We start from the raw sequence: 14,550 nt of genomic DNA, 5'->3' as shown, positions 1-14,550 counted from the left end.
GACAGCATAGATACAGATGCAGCAAAAAATTCATTTTTTAAATAATGACAAAGAATGCCTTCCTATTTCTGACAAAACATTAAATGATACAATTCCTGATGTGGTATATATTCATACTGATGATATAGAATTAGTTAAAAAAATGAGCTAATAAATCAGCTAATAAAATGTTCCCAAACCAAGCAGGTACCATGCTAGGCTTATGAGGTTTTCAGCAAACCTGAGGTAAGTTTCAGGAGATAAAGATGATTTTAGTATCTTAGGTGGCAATGTGGTTTGGACCTAAAGAGAGGACAGCAGCTGTTTCAGTTGAGCTCTGCATTTGAATTTCCAGGGTTTGTTGCAACCCCTATAAACTCAAAACAAAACTCAACTGGTGTGAACTGAAAGAAGATGCTTGAGTGAAAAAACTGCCAGTGGAAACCACTGAGCCTGAGAATCAAAACCAGTGTTCAGATCTGCATTGCACAGATGCCTGACAAGCCTGATGCAAATGTTATGTTTTCTTGCTTATAATTCTAAGCCCAACTATTTTTTTCACTGAAACCAAGCGTTGGGGGGCCAGGGGAAGAAATTAATTTGAAATGGATCTCCTAATGAGCAAAGATCATGGACCCAGCAAGAGCAGGGAAATTGCCTTTGCATATTTAGCTTTCAAGAGAGGGAGGAGAGAAAGAGAGAATGGAACTGTGGGCACAGTGGGGAAATTTATGAGAAATGCAAGTTGTGTGGTTCAGGCAGCTTGAGGGAGTGCTGAAAGATTTCAGAAGGTGACCAGATTCCTTTCTCATTAATGAAGGGGCCCTGACTCCAGATCCGCTGAACTCACTCTGAGTGGAAGGCTATTCAGCTCTCTCCTTTGATTGAAAGCATGAGTCTGTTACTTACGAGCTCTCAGTAGCTTTCCTTTTAATAGGAAGTGGGGGGAAGGGGCAAGAGGACGGCTGGAGGAGGGGAAGGAAAAGATGGGTAGCAAAAAAACACTGGTAGCAGAACATGGGACTTCGAGGGATTTGCAGGACAGGCCTTTGGGGAAAGATTAAAAGCCTACGAGGTGAGTGATGCCTTTCCTGGGCTGATTTTGCTTTCCTTATTATTCACCAACATGCTAAGAAGTAAACTCCTCTGCATCATCAATCCACCCTTACCCTCTTTTTTTCTCATAGTCTTACTAAGTTTATTCTGCTGGCATGGAACTTAAAAAAAAAAGAATTGGTGGTTTTAATTTTTTTTTTTTTTCTGGTAGATATCATCTGTAATTTAATAATGCTAAAAAAGAAAGCCTAAATAAACCAAATCCTGACCATCTCCTCTGCTGCAACAGGGAACACGCAGCCTGCTGTTCTAAATTGTAGACAGTCACGAGCTCTCGTCAGACTTTGTGTGGGCTTGAAATGTGCTTTTAGTCCTTTGCAGCTGAAAACTGAGCACAAATTATCACTAAAAGAATATGAAAAATTATGCTGGGACATTTGCCATAGCTGTAAGGGAATGTTCCTCAAAGCAATCAGAAAAGTGAGCAGATTACTTAGGTGGCTCAGGTTTGAGGACTGCATTGACAGCTAGCTGTTCCTAACAAAGGTTACTTTTCCACATGGGGAAGAAAAAAAAAAGACAAAACCTCACTGATTTCTTGAAAGAATTCCACATGTATCACCAATGGCCATGAGAGGTCCTTGCTCGTGGGTAAAGGAGAACACAGCAACAGGGTGTCTAAAGCCTTTTGTACTTAAAAGGGATTGAACCAGAACTCCTGTTCAAATACTTTGAGCATAAGTGCCTTTAGTGAATTTTAAGATATTTAAGCAGGAAAAAAGCTTGTCTAAAAATAATGTGAAATATCATTATAATTATTGTAACAATAGTGTAAGTATTTTGTAGTATGAATTGTAAACCATCAAATTGTAAACACCCGATTCATGGTTTTAAAAGATAGAATATCATTAGCAGTTGAATGAGTATTCAAATCTTTCCAAAGATAACAACTGTGACATGGTTACAGAAAATGCTTTAAACTCACCCACTTGTAGCCAAATGTGTTGAAGCAAGAAGGCTTCAACTGTTGTAGTGTTTGGTCTCATCCACAGTTGTAACTTCTGGGAACAGCTATTTTATTCTTCAGAGGCAAACTCCAGATATTTTATTCTACTGCAATATTCCAGACCATTTCTCAGACCAGAGTTCAAACACCCAACTAAAGGGTACAATTTTATTTCTATTAAAAAAAAAAAAAAAAAATCAGCCGTGAATTTACTTGTAAGCTCACTGGTTAGCACACAACAGCAAACGATGTCACAGAAAAATTAAAGCTATCACCTTCAAAACTATACTTGGGAGCATTTTAGCATAATAGACTTCCTAAACATCTTTCCTTTTCAACTATTTCAGTATTTCAAATATGAACTAATTTAGTCAAAATATGAAACCAAAGTACACAAAAATGAACAAAGCATGACACTTAATTACAAATCTCTGAAAACAAGTAGGTGACTTTAAAGTAAACTGAGTGCCCAACAGGCATGCTATTAATCATTCTTTGGGAGGGAAAAAAATTATTTTTTTTAATCAACATCTTGCACTATTTATTAGTCAACAATATGAAAAGAAGAATTGAAAGGTGCAGACAAGAACTGTGGTCTATTTATAAAACAAGGGACTAGATTTTCAGTTACAGGTACTGATCTTCCTGTTGTCTGCAAATGCTGAATCCAGTTCAAACTGTATTTTGCTAGTTTTTATCTGTTGCCAATGAAGAGCCATCAACCCCTTCCAGTCTGTAAAAACTTTGGTTTAAACTGAGCAGAGATCTTGACTGGAAAGTGAACAGGCAACTTCAAGATAAATCTAAGTACTTCCTGTGTGCATCAGCCTGGGAGGTAACTTCAGTGCTGTAACATTGGGAGTGCTGTGCTTGATTCAGTGGAGCTCCTAGGTGTGTAAAGTAGTACACAGATAGTATATCCAGGGTTTAAAAAAAATTAAGAAATCTTTACATTTTTGCCCTTGGTGAGGCAATATTTACCCGCATTTAAAACACAAAATATCTTCAGAATCAGACTTTGAATCAAGTGTATCAATATAATATAGAGGAAGGAAAAATAAGGAAAAATAGTAGTAATAGAAAGATAAGACCATTTGGCTCAGTAGGCAAAACAGGAACTTTGTGATCACAAGCAGCACCAAGGGGAAAGGAGGGATTAAGTAACACTGAGCATCAACCTTTACATGGGGTCACTTAGATGAGTCCTATTGCCTCTAACAAATTTTGTACTAATATTCAGATCTGCAGCATTGGACATGAAAACCTACATCACCCCTTCCCTAAGGTTACAATTTTATTACCATTTATTTTTGAAAGAAGAAAGTGGAATATCCCAGTATCACTAACGGAACAATACTTCCTCACTCTTTAAAACATGCACATACATACACCACAAGAACAATGCTAACTTCTGACTTGATGCTCTTTGATATATGAACATACGAGACAATTGGAGACATTCCAATTATCTCCAGTTCAAAGTTAGACCAAAATTAGAAGCAGTTATGAATAATGGAGTAGGTTTTAGTAGAAATAGCAATGCTGTACAGAATAAGGATGAGAGTTTAGCTTAGCTGTGAATACATGAACCAGGTGAGCCCCACTGCTTCCTTAAAGAGACACATTGGAATTGCACATCCTCAGAAGTTCAATTAACAAAACATAAGTCAGAACAGTTTTGTGACAGATTATAAATTGTTTTCAGATGCAATTTTTATGTTTTCAGGTTAAAATCAGAAGCCAAAGTTCCTTGTGAAAATTATTCCACTTCTTTAGGAGGGTTTTATTCAACCATGCCAAAATCTTGTCATTTAGTATAGGACCCTAGGAGTCAATATCCCCTCAAAAGATGTGTCTTGGAAGGTTCAGTAGCCAACACAGAGATAAACACCAGCTCAGATCAAAGGGTGCCTAAGCAGTCTATTTCCATTCATTGGGAAATTCTCCTGACAATCTAGCATTTTAATTAAAGAATAAAAATCTTTCAGGCAGTAATGCTTCTATTTAGATGAGCTATTTTTCTTGGATGTCTATGCCACATTACAGGAAAAGGTATGGGGTGAGCATTCCACCATTGCCTTATATTTCTGCAATGCTACTTTACTTTGTGGATTTTGTGCAGATTGGAGCTCAGACGATCATCGTGACAGTGCACATTGTAGGAATGACAAGATATATATGGCTACTTCTTTGGCTTTTGCACTCTTATCAGAGACCTGTTTTCCTTGACTTGCTTTGCTGTCTCCATAGCTCTGTGTAAGTGTGGGCAGTGCCAAGTAGGCAGTGGTTGGCACTCCAGCTCAGTGCCTTGTTATTCACAGTTTTGACAAGGGTAGCAGACAACAGGCCAGAGATGATCTTTTATGGTTTCTGCCCGGGTTTCTGTATGGCTATTTACAGATTCCCTTGTTCAAATCCTGTGTTGCCTTCCTTCACCAACCTCAGTTTAAGTTTGCCAGTATTTTGAAAACCATAAAAATGAAGTGATTACATAAAACAATTGATGTTTTCTAGATTTTTAGTAGCAGTAAACAAGTTTTAGCAACAACAAAAAAAATTATTTCACTCAATAGACTCACTGGGAACTGCAAAGCATAAAGCAGCCATTTCAACACATTCATAGAAAATCCATTACAAAAGTTAATTAATGTACAAGCTAATAGGAATTATTATGTATCATGCAATGCTAGGGCAATTGAAGACTTTCATTTACTTCAGAAAATAACTACCAATAAAAAGCACTAGCATATTCAATGCTTTTCAGCTTTTGCTTTAAAATTACAGTCCCATTTCTAGAAACAAGTGCTCCACTTGAACAAACCCTTCTTTACTTCAATAAATGTAGGTGTGAGAAAGGGCAGGTGCCTAACTCCACCTACCAAGGGCATGCAGCAAGACTGTGCTCAACTTACAACACAGGTGTTTAAAATGACAACAACTTGAGTGCCTCTCTAGTCTCGAATTTCTCCAGCATCACCGAATTTTTATACCACAAAAAGAGCAGATCCAATAAGGAACACAGAAGTAGTAAGAATGTGATACACCCCCTTTTCTGGACTGGTTTTGCACAAAGTATAATATGACAAGAAATTCCTCAGCCTTCTTATCAGAGTGATTTGATGCAGGCTGGTGGGTAATCATGGCAGAATTCTGTCCATAAAGTTTTTTTTATTATGGCCCTAATTATTCTAGAACAACATAAAATGGTAAAATATAGTATCATCAGTAGAAAATGGTCGTGATATGTAAATCTACAAAACATCTATGCTGAAAACACACAACAGAGCATTTTAGATCTCCCAAAGTGAAATTAGGCTGGATTTTATTAAAGAATTTGCAAAGATAACTGTTTCAATAACTTAATGCATCTGCAACACTTCATGTGAAACAAACTGTATTTTTTAATTCAGTACTATTAGGTCTGAACTAACTCCCAGTGGGATGTCTTGTAAGTTTAGGATTTCTACCTTGTCTTTGTGATGCACATATTCTGTGGGAGCCGCAAATGAGAAAAAGAGGAAATTATAAAATAATCATAGGGAATCTCCTACACAAGAAAAACAATCTGATTTTCAGTGAACATTCCCAAATTAACAATCAACACTGTTGTCATTACTCTTAAGCAGCTTCATTTGGGGGCAAGGCACTTTGAAGCTTTTTTCATGTATACAGACTTTAAAGAAGTGTGAGAGTACTACCTGGCCAAAAATCTCATATAATTAGCAAAGTTAAAGGCATTATGAATAGACTGTCCAGGAAATTTGCCAAGACATGGAAAGCTTTTACTTTTAAACCACCTGCTCAAATATCAGTCAAACAGTAGCTAACTATCAGTTCAGGACACACAGAAGCACCAAGAAAGGATAGGATGGCAGGGAAATGAAACAAGGTTTTTAAATTGCTCTCATTCTTGCGATCCAAAATAATTGAAATATTTGTTACATATTTTCATTTTTATGCAATGTGTGTGTTTAAGCTTTATGTAACATTTTACAGCTTGTATGTAGAGTGCTAGTGTTTTGAGACTTTACAGAGATAAAACTACATAACAGAGTTGACTGTACTTTCCTGAGCAAGTGGAGACCATGCTTCTCAACACCACTCAATAATTCCTCATTACGTTTATTGCAGTAATTTCTTAGAGACAGCTATTCATTTCACAAACCCAGCATATATCTCTCCACAGCTTCTCTCCTCATCTGTATTCTACAATCTGGATCTTGTCTAGCTTTCTATCTTGTCTAGCTCTGGAGAAAAAAAGGTAGTTAGGAAAGTAGGAAATGCAGGGAAAATAGCATCAACCACTACAGCACTTTCCGATTTCTACAGAGACTACAGACTTCTCAGATCTATCCTAGAAAAATCTTTTACCAACATGACCATGGATTTTAGGGAGATTTGGCACCCCTGCACAAACGAAAATAAGAAGTCAAAACCAAACAAACCAACCCCCAAAACAAACAACTCAGACCAGGGAAATCCACCCACAGAACCTTAAAACAAGTCTCTAAACCTGAGCTAAACCAGGTTGTGCCCATGGTATGCAGAGCTTTTGCAGACCCGGGAACAGAGTTTAATGGGGAACACCAGAGAGCAGCAGAAGGAACAAGCTTCCCCTGGGGAAACAAGATCAGTTTTAAGTTTCCCACACGCTCATGCCTAGGGAATCCCCTTTGAAGTTGCTGGCTGACATGACATCTGTTTCATGCCACAGCAGCAGCTGTAGGGTTGAAATCCAGACTCATCAAACCATACATGGCTCTTGAATTCACTGTATTTGTTTTATACTGTTTGATTTTTCCCCTGGTAAGAAGGTGGAAGAATATAAATTGTAAAATTTACATAAAATGATAAAACAACCTCCCTAAAAGGATTTTTAATACTGACACAATGAACTTGAAAAAGGCAGAAAAAAGGGTGAAAAATCCAATAATATCTTCCTGACAAAAATATAAGTGCTCCCCCTGCCCCTAAAAGAATATTCAACTAGAAATTATTGAAACTAGTTATCCTATGACTTAGGCAGCTTTCAGGTGAGTGCCAGTCCTAAATGACAAAGCAAACAGGTTCAATGAGCACATGGGTTTTTCATCATCAGCTATTTGAATTGTGGCTTGACCAGTACAGACCACAGAGGAAATAAAAGCTCCAGGAAGACAGTAAATCTTTTTCTGTTTGTAGTACACTTACATTTATGTCCTTATAAAGATATTTTCATAAAGGGTTGGGCCAAAGTAGCTCAGTCATGTGAATTCTGTGACTGATTCACGTCAAGATGCCTTAGCAAAACAGGAGAGTAATTGTTCAGCTAATACCACTAGCACACAGGTAGATCACCGAATTTTTTTATTTTTTACTTTCAACATTTATGCATCTACAGCAGGGGGTTTGTTCACCTGCAGAACAGTCCTAAGCTTAACCCAGTGCAAATCTGAGCACATAGGGCCATGCTATTTTAGAGTGTCACATTCAATAGTTTATGCTTGAATAGTCTGAGACTGTGTCCCAGGATATGTAAAAAAGTATAAACATATATCCATAAGAACTAATAACCTCTGTTCTGTACTACTCAGCATCAATTCAACATACAGTTTGTGATCTGATTGTGCCAGTCCTTCCCAGGTAGCTCAAACTATGCTGAAAGACACTGTAGGTGACAGAAAAGTGCTTAGAGATAAAACTAAGTAGGCTTGGGAGCTCATCCATTTGTTCACTAGCTCTTGTCATTCAAAATGCTTTCTTAAAAATTCTTTTTGAAAACTTAATTTGGTGACAGCTTCTTGCTAAAATTATACCATATTTAACTATTTTCACAATACTTCTCCATATATTTTCCTCAAGATGTTATCAAGGTGATCACACCTTGATTCTATTCCAAATAAAGCCAGTAGAATGAAACCAACAGCAGTTAACTGCCCTGAAAAACGAGTAGAGTTCAGAATACTCTAAAAATCCCCCAAAAAGTGCTGATGAGCTTCTTGGCAGCATCAGCAAAAGGAGTCCAAACAGTAGATGTTCATGGGAACTGAGTTACTTGCAGTAATTCAGGTAAGACAAGATACAACACATGTTTAATACAAACGTTTTTAAACTAATACAGCTGCAGGTGAGTTACTGCAAATGAGCTCATCAGCCCAGAATTTCTCTCCATCAGCTGAGAAATAAAATTTGTAGAACCAAAGAGAATTAAAATTGGAGGGGAAAGCAATGGACCCCATCACTAATCGTAATGAATCTTCCAAAATACCTGTGGGAATGCTAACAGTGTCACTGTCATAGTTTCTGCTAAAGCAAACAGAAGGTTGACTAATCAAACTGGCAATTTTGATCTGCTAATTGTGATGCCCTGAAGCTTATAACACTAAAAATAAATTTATTTTTTGTTGAGCTAGTTAAAAGAAATAGCAACCCACGTGCATTTACAAAAATACCATATCAAGAAGATTGACATCAGCAGACATGCAGATTTTTCTTCCCCTGGGCACCAAATTGCTGATGTATGTACATGCTCCTTTCTTGGCATAATTGATTTTCTCTTTCTGCTCAGTGGCACAGACTTGGAATTGCTGGTGTCACAGCAAGCATGAATATGCAAGTAAAGGACACACTAGCTAGGATAAGTCCAGAACTCCTTCATCTAGAACCCAAACTTGAGCCCAATTTAAAATAGAATACCAGTTGTTTTTAAATATTGAACTTAAGAAGGCCTGAAATAAAATTACTATAAAGAGTGCATATTACACTAACATGCCTCTGTTATTCCTTGCTGGAGTCAAAATCAAACCTGAATCACAAACACTAAAAGCAGCTAAATAGGTTTTTTGTGCCTTTTCTGCCCTTTCTTAAAAAACAGTGAGAAGGCTCCATCACCTCCTGAAAACACACAAATTGCCATTTATGCATGACAAGTTTTAGCAGCTCCTTTAAGCAGAGAAGGCCCAGCCCACATCTTTTTCTGAGATCTTTTCCTTTAGTTCACTCTCTAACTCTCCTCTGCCTTTAAATGAGCTGAGGTCGTCAGACTCTGGTAAGGGATCTCTTGTTACATCCTTCATGCAAAGTAGAACTATCACCCCTTTATATTTTCATTTTATTTAATCAAAGCTGATTGATCCACACCGATCAAGAATATAATAAAGATAATAATGATATATTACTGTGTTGTTTCCCAACTGAATCTACCTTAAATCTTAATCATCAGGCAAGATAATTCCTAAAAACTACAGATTTCTGTGACTAGAGTATCCATGAAAACCAAGAATTTCACTAGTAGTGAAATTGGCAGCAGTGCCAAAAGAAGCATTAAAACCTTAGTCGTTAGTTAACAGCCACACACCAGTATCACAGGCAACTTGTGTGTCAGGTTATGTTAAATCTGTTATTTTGGCAGAAGCACAAAAAACTGGGGATTAGCACCATGTCCTCTAAATCCTGGGGAAGGCCTTTCCTTTCAGTCCAAGAGGGAGCTACAGTACCGAGCATCAGGGGAAGATCTGTTTCACACTGCCCAGCAGAGAGTTATTCTCAGTGGTGTCAGAGAGCTGACCTGATGCCAGGGAAAACACAGTTTGCTCCACAGATACAGAATACAATTTTCACAAGTAGTTTTCCCTTTCAGGTAGAACCAAAAACAGACATAGCAACAAACCACATCTTAAGTTGCTCCTATATTTTCATCTTGGTTTGCTCTTAAAATTGCTGGATACCCAAGAGATAGAGTGGGTCAGGACCTCTTCAGCAAAACATTTTCAAAATGGAAAATGCCATTTTGAAACTACAGCATCCATTGGCTCTGACAAAACTATTGTGTGGAAAGATTCATCGTGCCCCAGGGCACAGAGAGGGAGACAAAGGCATGGTCAGTAATAACCACAGACTGCTGGCTAGCATATTCAACCTTGCTTCAAGCTTATAAAGCTTTGCTCGGTTCAGAACCACTATTTGAAACTCTTTCCTCCCACTCCCATCTGCTGCTAAGTTATTAATGTGCCATCAAGTTATTCTGCAGCATGAATCTCTGAAATTTAGAAGTCTTGAAATTCATCTAAAAGTGGTTTGAGAACAGCTTTTAAATCTTAAAATTTGTGTACAACAAGGAAATCTTGAACACTTGTGCAGCCCTACAAATAAGACCAGAACCCAAATGTTCCCTGAAGACAGCCACCTGAGGCTTTGAAGCTCTAAATACATTTTTACTCCTTAAAAGATAAAGTCTTACAAATGGTCCATACTAACATGGGTCCATGTAAAAGCCCTATCTAAGGCCATTGTTGTGAAGTTTAATGGCATTTCCTGGACAAGTTCCTTATCTCAAGTCCAGATAAAATGGTTCAGTCTATAACCAAGGCTATCAATCCATAAAATCCATAAATATAATGCACATGTTTAATACAGCATTCCTTTTCAAATTCCAAATGACAATATCCAGCTGAATACCTTAAAGCCTTCCACAATAGCAAGAAGCAGAGCACTCTATACACCTGTAACTATACCTGTGAAGGTGGTGGGCAGGTTTCTGCACTGCTCTGTGGGGATCATGTACCAGTGGAAGAGAACGTGCAAACACAGTCACCCTCTATACCCCGGCCACTTGCAAGGCCTGTAGAGCTCTGGGTAACAGCTCAGACTCACCCTCCGAGTAAGAAACAAGGCTAGGCACTAAACCCAGCAGTGCTTCAAAGACCTAAGCAATGTGCTCTGTTCATCCTACTATGTCCTTAAAAGGGTGGGTAGGAAGGGACAGATGAAGACTTGATCCCATGTTGGTATTTAATCAACAATATGACCAATGCCATACACAAATAGGTTAATTTTCAATGCCAGTTCCTCTGGCTTTGTCCCTCTTTGCTTCCTTCAGTGCAGATGCTGAGGCTTTAAAGCATGTTGACATACTCTGTTAAATGAAACCAAATGTTTATTATTAACAGACTTGTGTGGAAGGTGACCAAGCGAGTGACTCGAGTAGCTTGACAATGAAAGCTCCAAGGGCAGCATTTCTAGGAGAGTCTCTTTGTAATTGACTTTATAGCCTCAGATCAGCATTAATGACATTTGTAATGACTCATTTTTCTTAAGTACAATTACATTTTAAATATACACACAGGCACATTTGAACAAGTTATTTCCAAAATGCTATTATCTAAGACAAGTGGAAAAAAATTCAAGTTTCTTCTTCCCTGTCTATAATCTTCACTCTCAAAACAAGCTCTCCTTCATTTTCATCCATTTTTCTTTGCTAAAATTTCTTGGTTTTACCAAACTAGTGGCCAGCAATTTTCCACTCGAGATGTAACTGTACTAGGAAACTGTATTCCAACACAATAATGCAAAAACTTACTGCCCAAATATAAGAACATACAAAATAAGTGCAACAGCATGAAAACATCCTTATCAGCATCTCACAGATGAATACTGAGGGCATAGCAGGATTAAAAAATTTGTCGGCCAAGTGTCCATAGCATAAGCAGGAATAGAACCCAAATACCTCACGTGTCAATCCAGGTCATTAATCATAAGATAATGGAACTTGTTAGGGCGATGTTAGCCAGTGTGAGAGGGGCTGAAGCAACCTTGAAGGTTGAGACAGTCACAGCATGACTGCTGCTGACTCACTCTGCAGCAAGATGCTGCTCTGACCAGCTCAAGTGAACCACAGCAGTGTTGCCTCAAAAGCAAGCTACAGAACGAGTACAGGCTCTGCTGATTAAACTTGCTCTAGGGTCCACCCACCAGTAACATGAGGCAATGCCTGATGGAAACATCTTCAAAATGCAAGCAATTTGCTGAGGAACAGAACTTACATAACTACAAAAACAATTAGACCTCAGAGAGTTTCTGTATCAACAGATTTCAACACTCAGAATATAGATAGCTAAAGGTCATCATCCACACTTTACAGAAGGGGAAATGAAACAGAATGATAACATGATTCATCTATTACATGTTGTATGAGCCGAATTTAGGCCTTCAGCTCCTCTGATTTGTAAAAAACTACCTTTTCAACAAGACTGCACAATACAGTGTCCCCAAAACCAATCATAGTGAATCGGAAAGGAAAAAAAGACATTTCACTTAACTTGTATCCTAACAAACGCCCCAACATTTGTATGCACATACCTAGGTATGTATATAAACAAGAAATTTACATGCATATGCTCCTTTACCTATAAGTACAAAAAAGTCTGAACAGACTCTGCTGTACTACTGAATGTAGGAATACGGAAAAACACCACAGTATAGATACAAGTCACAGTGAAGAGAGAGCATGCCTAGCTAGCATAGTTCTCCTTAATTCTATTAGAATGTTTCTTAATTCCTACATTTCTTAGTTCCAGTGACAGGACAGATCTAATTTCTGATGTCAAAAAACCCAACAAAACCCCAAACAAACAAAAAGATCAGGGGTTATTTTTACAACAGATTGAATCTGTGACTAGAGCTCAATTAACTATGTATGTTTTGCTAAGATTAATGGACATATTCTTCTACAAGTCTCAGCAAATGTTTGAGTAAGGTGGGAAAACAGATTAGCACAGAAACAGAATGAAATTCAGTACCTGTTTTTCAGGCATATTTATTTGCAGGCTTGCTGGTGTTGTTCTTAGCCGTAAATACTAGATGAGGTATTAAAAGATATTCATAGCATTCAGAACGAAATATTATCATGTTATACAGTGATAGCCTACGAATTAATACCTTCTGCTTTTGATAACTCTTTATAAAGAACTTCATGATGTTTGAACAAGACTTAACAAAACTTGTCCCTCACCCTCCTGTGGCATTACACAGTAAGGTCCTAACATGGCAGTGCAGCAGGTCAGACCACTCACTGGATTCCAACCTGGGTCTGCCACCTGGAACTTGCTCAGTGTCCAAGGCAGGCAGTGGACTGTAACTGAGGAAAGGCTCAGCATAAACAGGCATCAGATCTGCTACAGCACCTGCACTCTCTGAAGGTTGTGGAGTACAGCTAAGAGATGGGATTGACACTAACAGCAAAGCAGACTGTTGGCGGGGGCGGGGGGGGAAGACTTTTCAAGTAGTCCTTTAAAAGAAAAACCTCATTGCAAATAAGGAAAATCATCTCTGTAGCAGATCTGTTAGAATTTGGAAACCAAGAAGGAATTTAGTAAGCAAGCAGTAAAGATGATGGGTCGCTACACATCTTTCCAAAATTAATGTGTGTTTAGGATGGATGACAGTGCTTGTTCTCAAATTGTGAGCAATCATGAATGTTACGCTCCTGAGTATGTGCATGTGCCTAAATTCGTGTGCTGTGCCGACCTACCTAGAGTGGCATGCCTACTTCCAAAAAGGCTTTTCCTACATTAATCACCATGGAAACCAATGAAGGCTTCTGCTACATATTCAAACACAGCAATTAAATACATAATTTTAATAATAAAAATAAATTTAAATAATTACTCGAAACAATATACCGACTACTAAACCATCCCAATTCAAGTAAAATGAAAACAGGGTGGGAAAGATTTGCTTGTGTGGGGAAAGGCTGCAAAGATGGCAACCCTCAGCTGCGCCTGGGTACAGGTGGGGAACTTCGTGGGGAGGCTGGATGCAGCCCGGAGCCTTCCCCACGGCAGATCAGGTTCTGCACAGGCACCCGTGCCCGTGTGTGACACAACACGGGCTGGTTCCGCGTCAGCCCTACGGTTTGGGACCAGGGCTATCAGATGGCTGGCTCAGGCAACTTGAAAAGAGAAACAACTCTGACCGAGGGAAGAATAAAAACAATTATCAGCGGGGAGGTCTGGGCGATGCCGGAGCAGCGCGTCCCGCGGCTCTGCCCGCCGACGGGGCGCCCCCGGCAGCGCTCCCCGCGCACCGGCACACGCGGGGGAGAGCGCAGGCACCCGCGCTGTGCTGGGCGCGCAGAAACACGGGCGGTCTGGTGGCTTAAAAACGTGTACCTGGGGGAAAAAAAACACAGAAAAGGGAAAAAACAAACAAGCAAACAAAAGGGGGAAGAACGAACAACCAACCAACCCACCCAAGCAGAAAGATCAAATGCCCAAAGAAGAAAAGGTGCCGCGGCTCCCCCCGCGGCAGCCCCCGGCTGGGTGCGCCCTCCCCGCGCGGCCCCGTTTGAACGGGCCCCGCCGCCGCTCAGCCAACGGGGCGCCGCGGCGGCCGTGACGTCAGGCGCGGCGGGAGCGGCGGCGCGGGCGGGCGGCGGAGCTGTCAGAGCCGCGGGGCCCGGTGCCCGCGCCGCCGGGGGAGCGCGGCGCCCAGGAAGATGAGGGTAAGCGCCGCGCCGGGGCGGCCGCTGCCGGCGCCACCCCGCCCGCCACCTGCGGGCTCCGGGGGTGCAGAGCGCCGGGGTGGCGCGGAGCGGGAACCCCCCGTAAGCGTGGAAGGCACGGGTGGGTTTGGCGCGGAGCTGCCCCTGCGGCGGAGCCAGCGCCCCGCCGGTTCCGCCACGCGGAGGACGCCAGGAGCGGCTCCCGGCGGCGGCAGCAGCAGCAGCGTCCGGGGCAGGCGGGAGGGCGCAG

General features: G+C 40.3%; 1 protein-coding gene across 3 annotated transcripts in view; it reads left to right on the top strand.

The window, feature by feature from the left end:
* RASGEF1A (RasGEF domain family member 1A) overlaps positions 1-14,550 on the top strand; it is a 156,430-nt gene that overhangs the window by 114,659 nt on the left and 27,221 nt on the right. The window contains exon 1 of one of the 3 annotated variants that reach the window (XM_048311061.1): positions 14,222-14,300. The exons of the other annotated variants lie outside the window; for them this stretch is intronic. Within the exon in view, the coding sequence (XP_048167018.1) occupies positions 14,295-14,300 (6 nt within the window). The 5' untranslated portion in view covers positions 14,222-14,294. Of the gene's footprint in view, positions 1-14,221; positions 14,301-14,550 lie in introns of those variants that run through there. 3 annotated transcript variants of the gene reach the window in all.

The sequence above is a fragment of the Corvus hawaiiensis genome, chromosome 8 (assembly GCF_020740725.1).
Source record: "Corvus hawaiiensis isolate bCorHaw1 chromosome 8, bCorHaw1.pri.cur, whole genome shotgun sequence".
Lineage (NCBI taxonomy): Eukaryota > Metazoa > Chordata > Aves > Passeriformes > Corvidae > Corvus > Corvus hawaiiensis.
The sequence above is the reverse complement of the archived record's forward strand: the minus strand, read 5'-3'. Positions and strand labels throughout refer to the sequence as shown.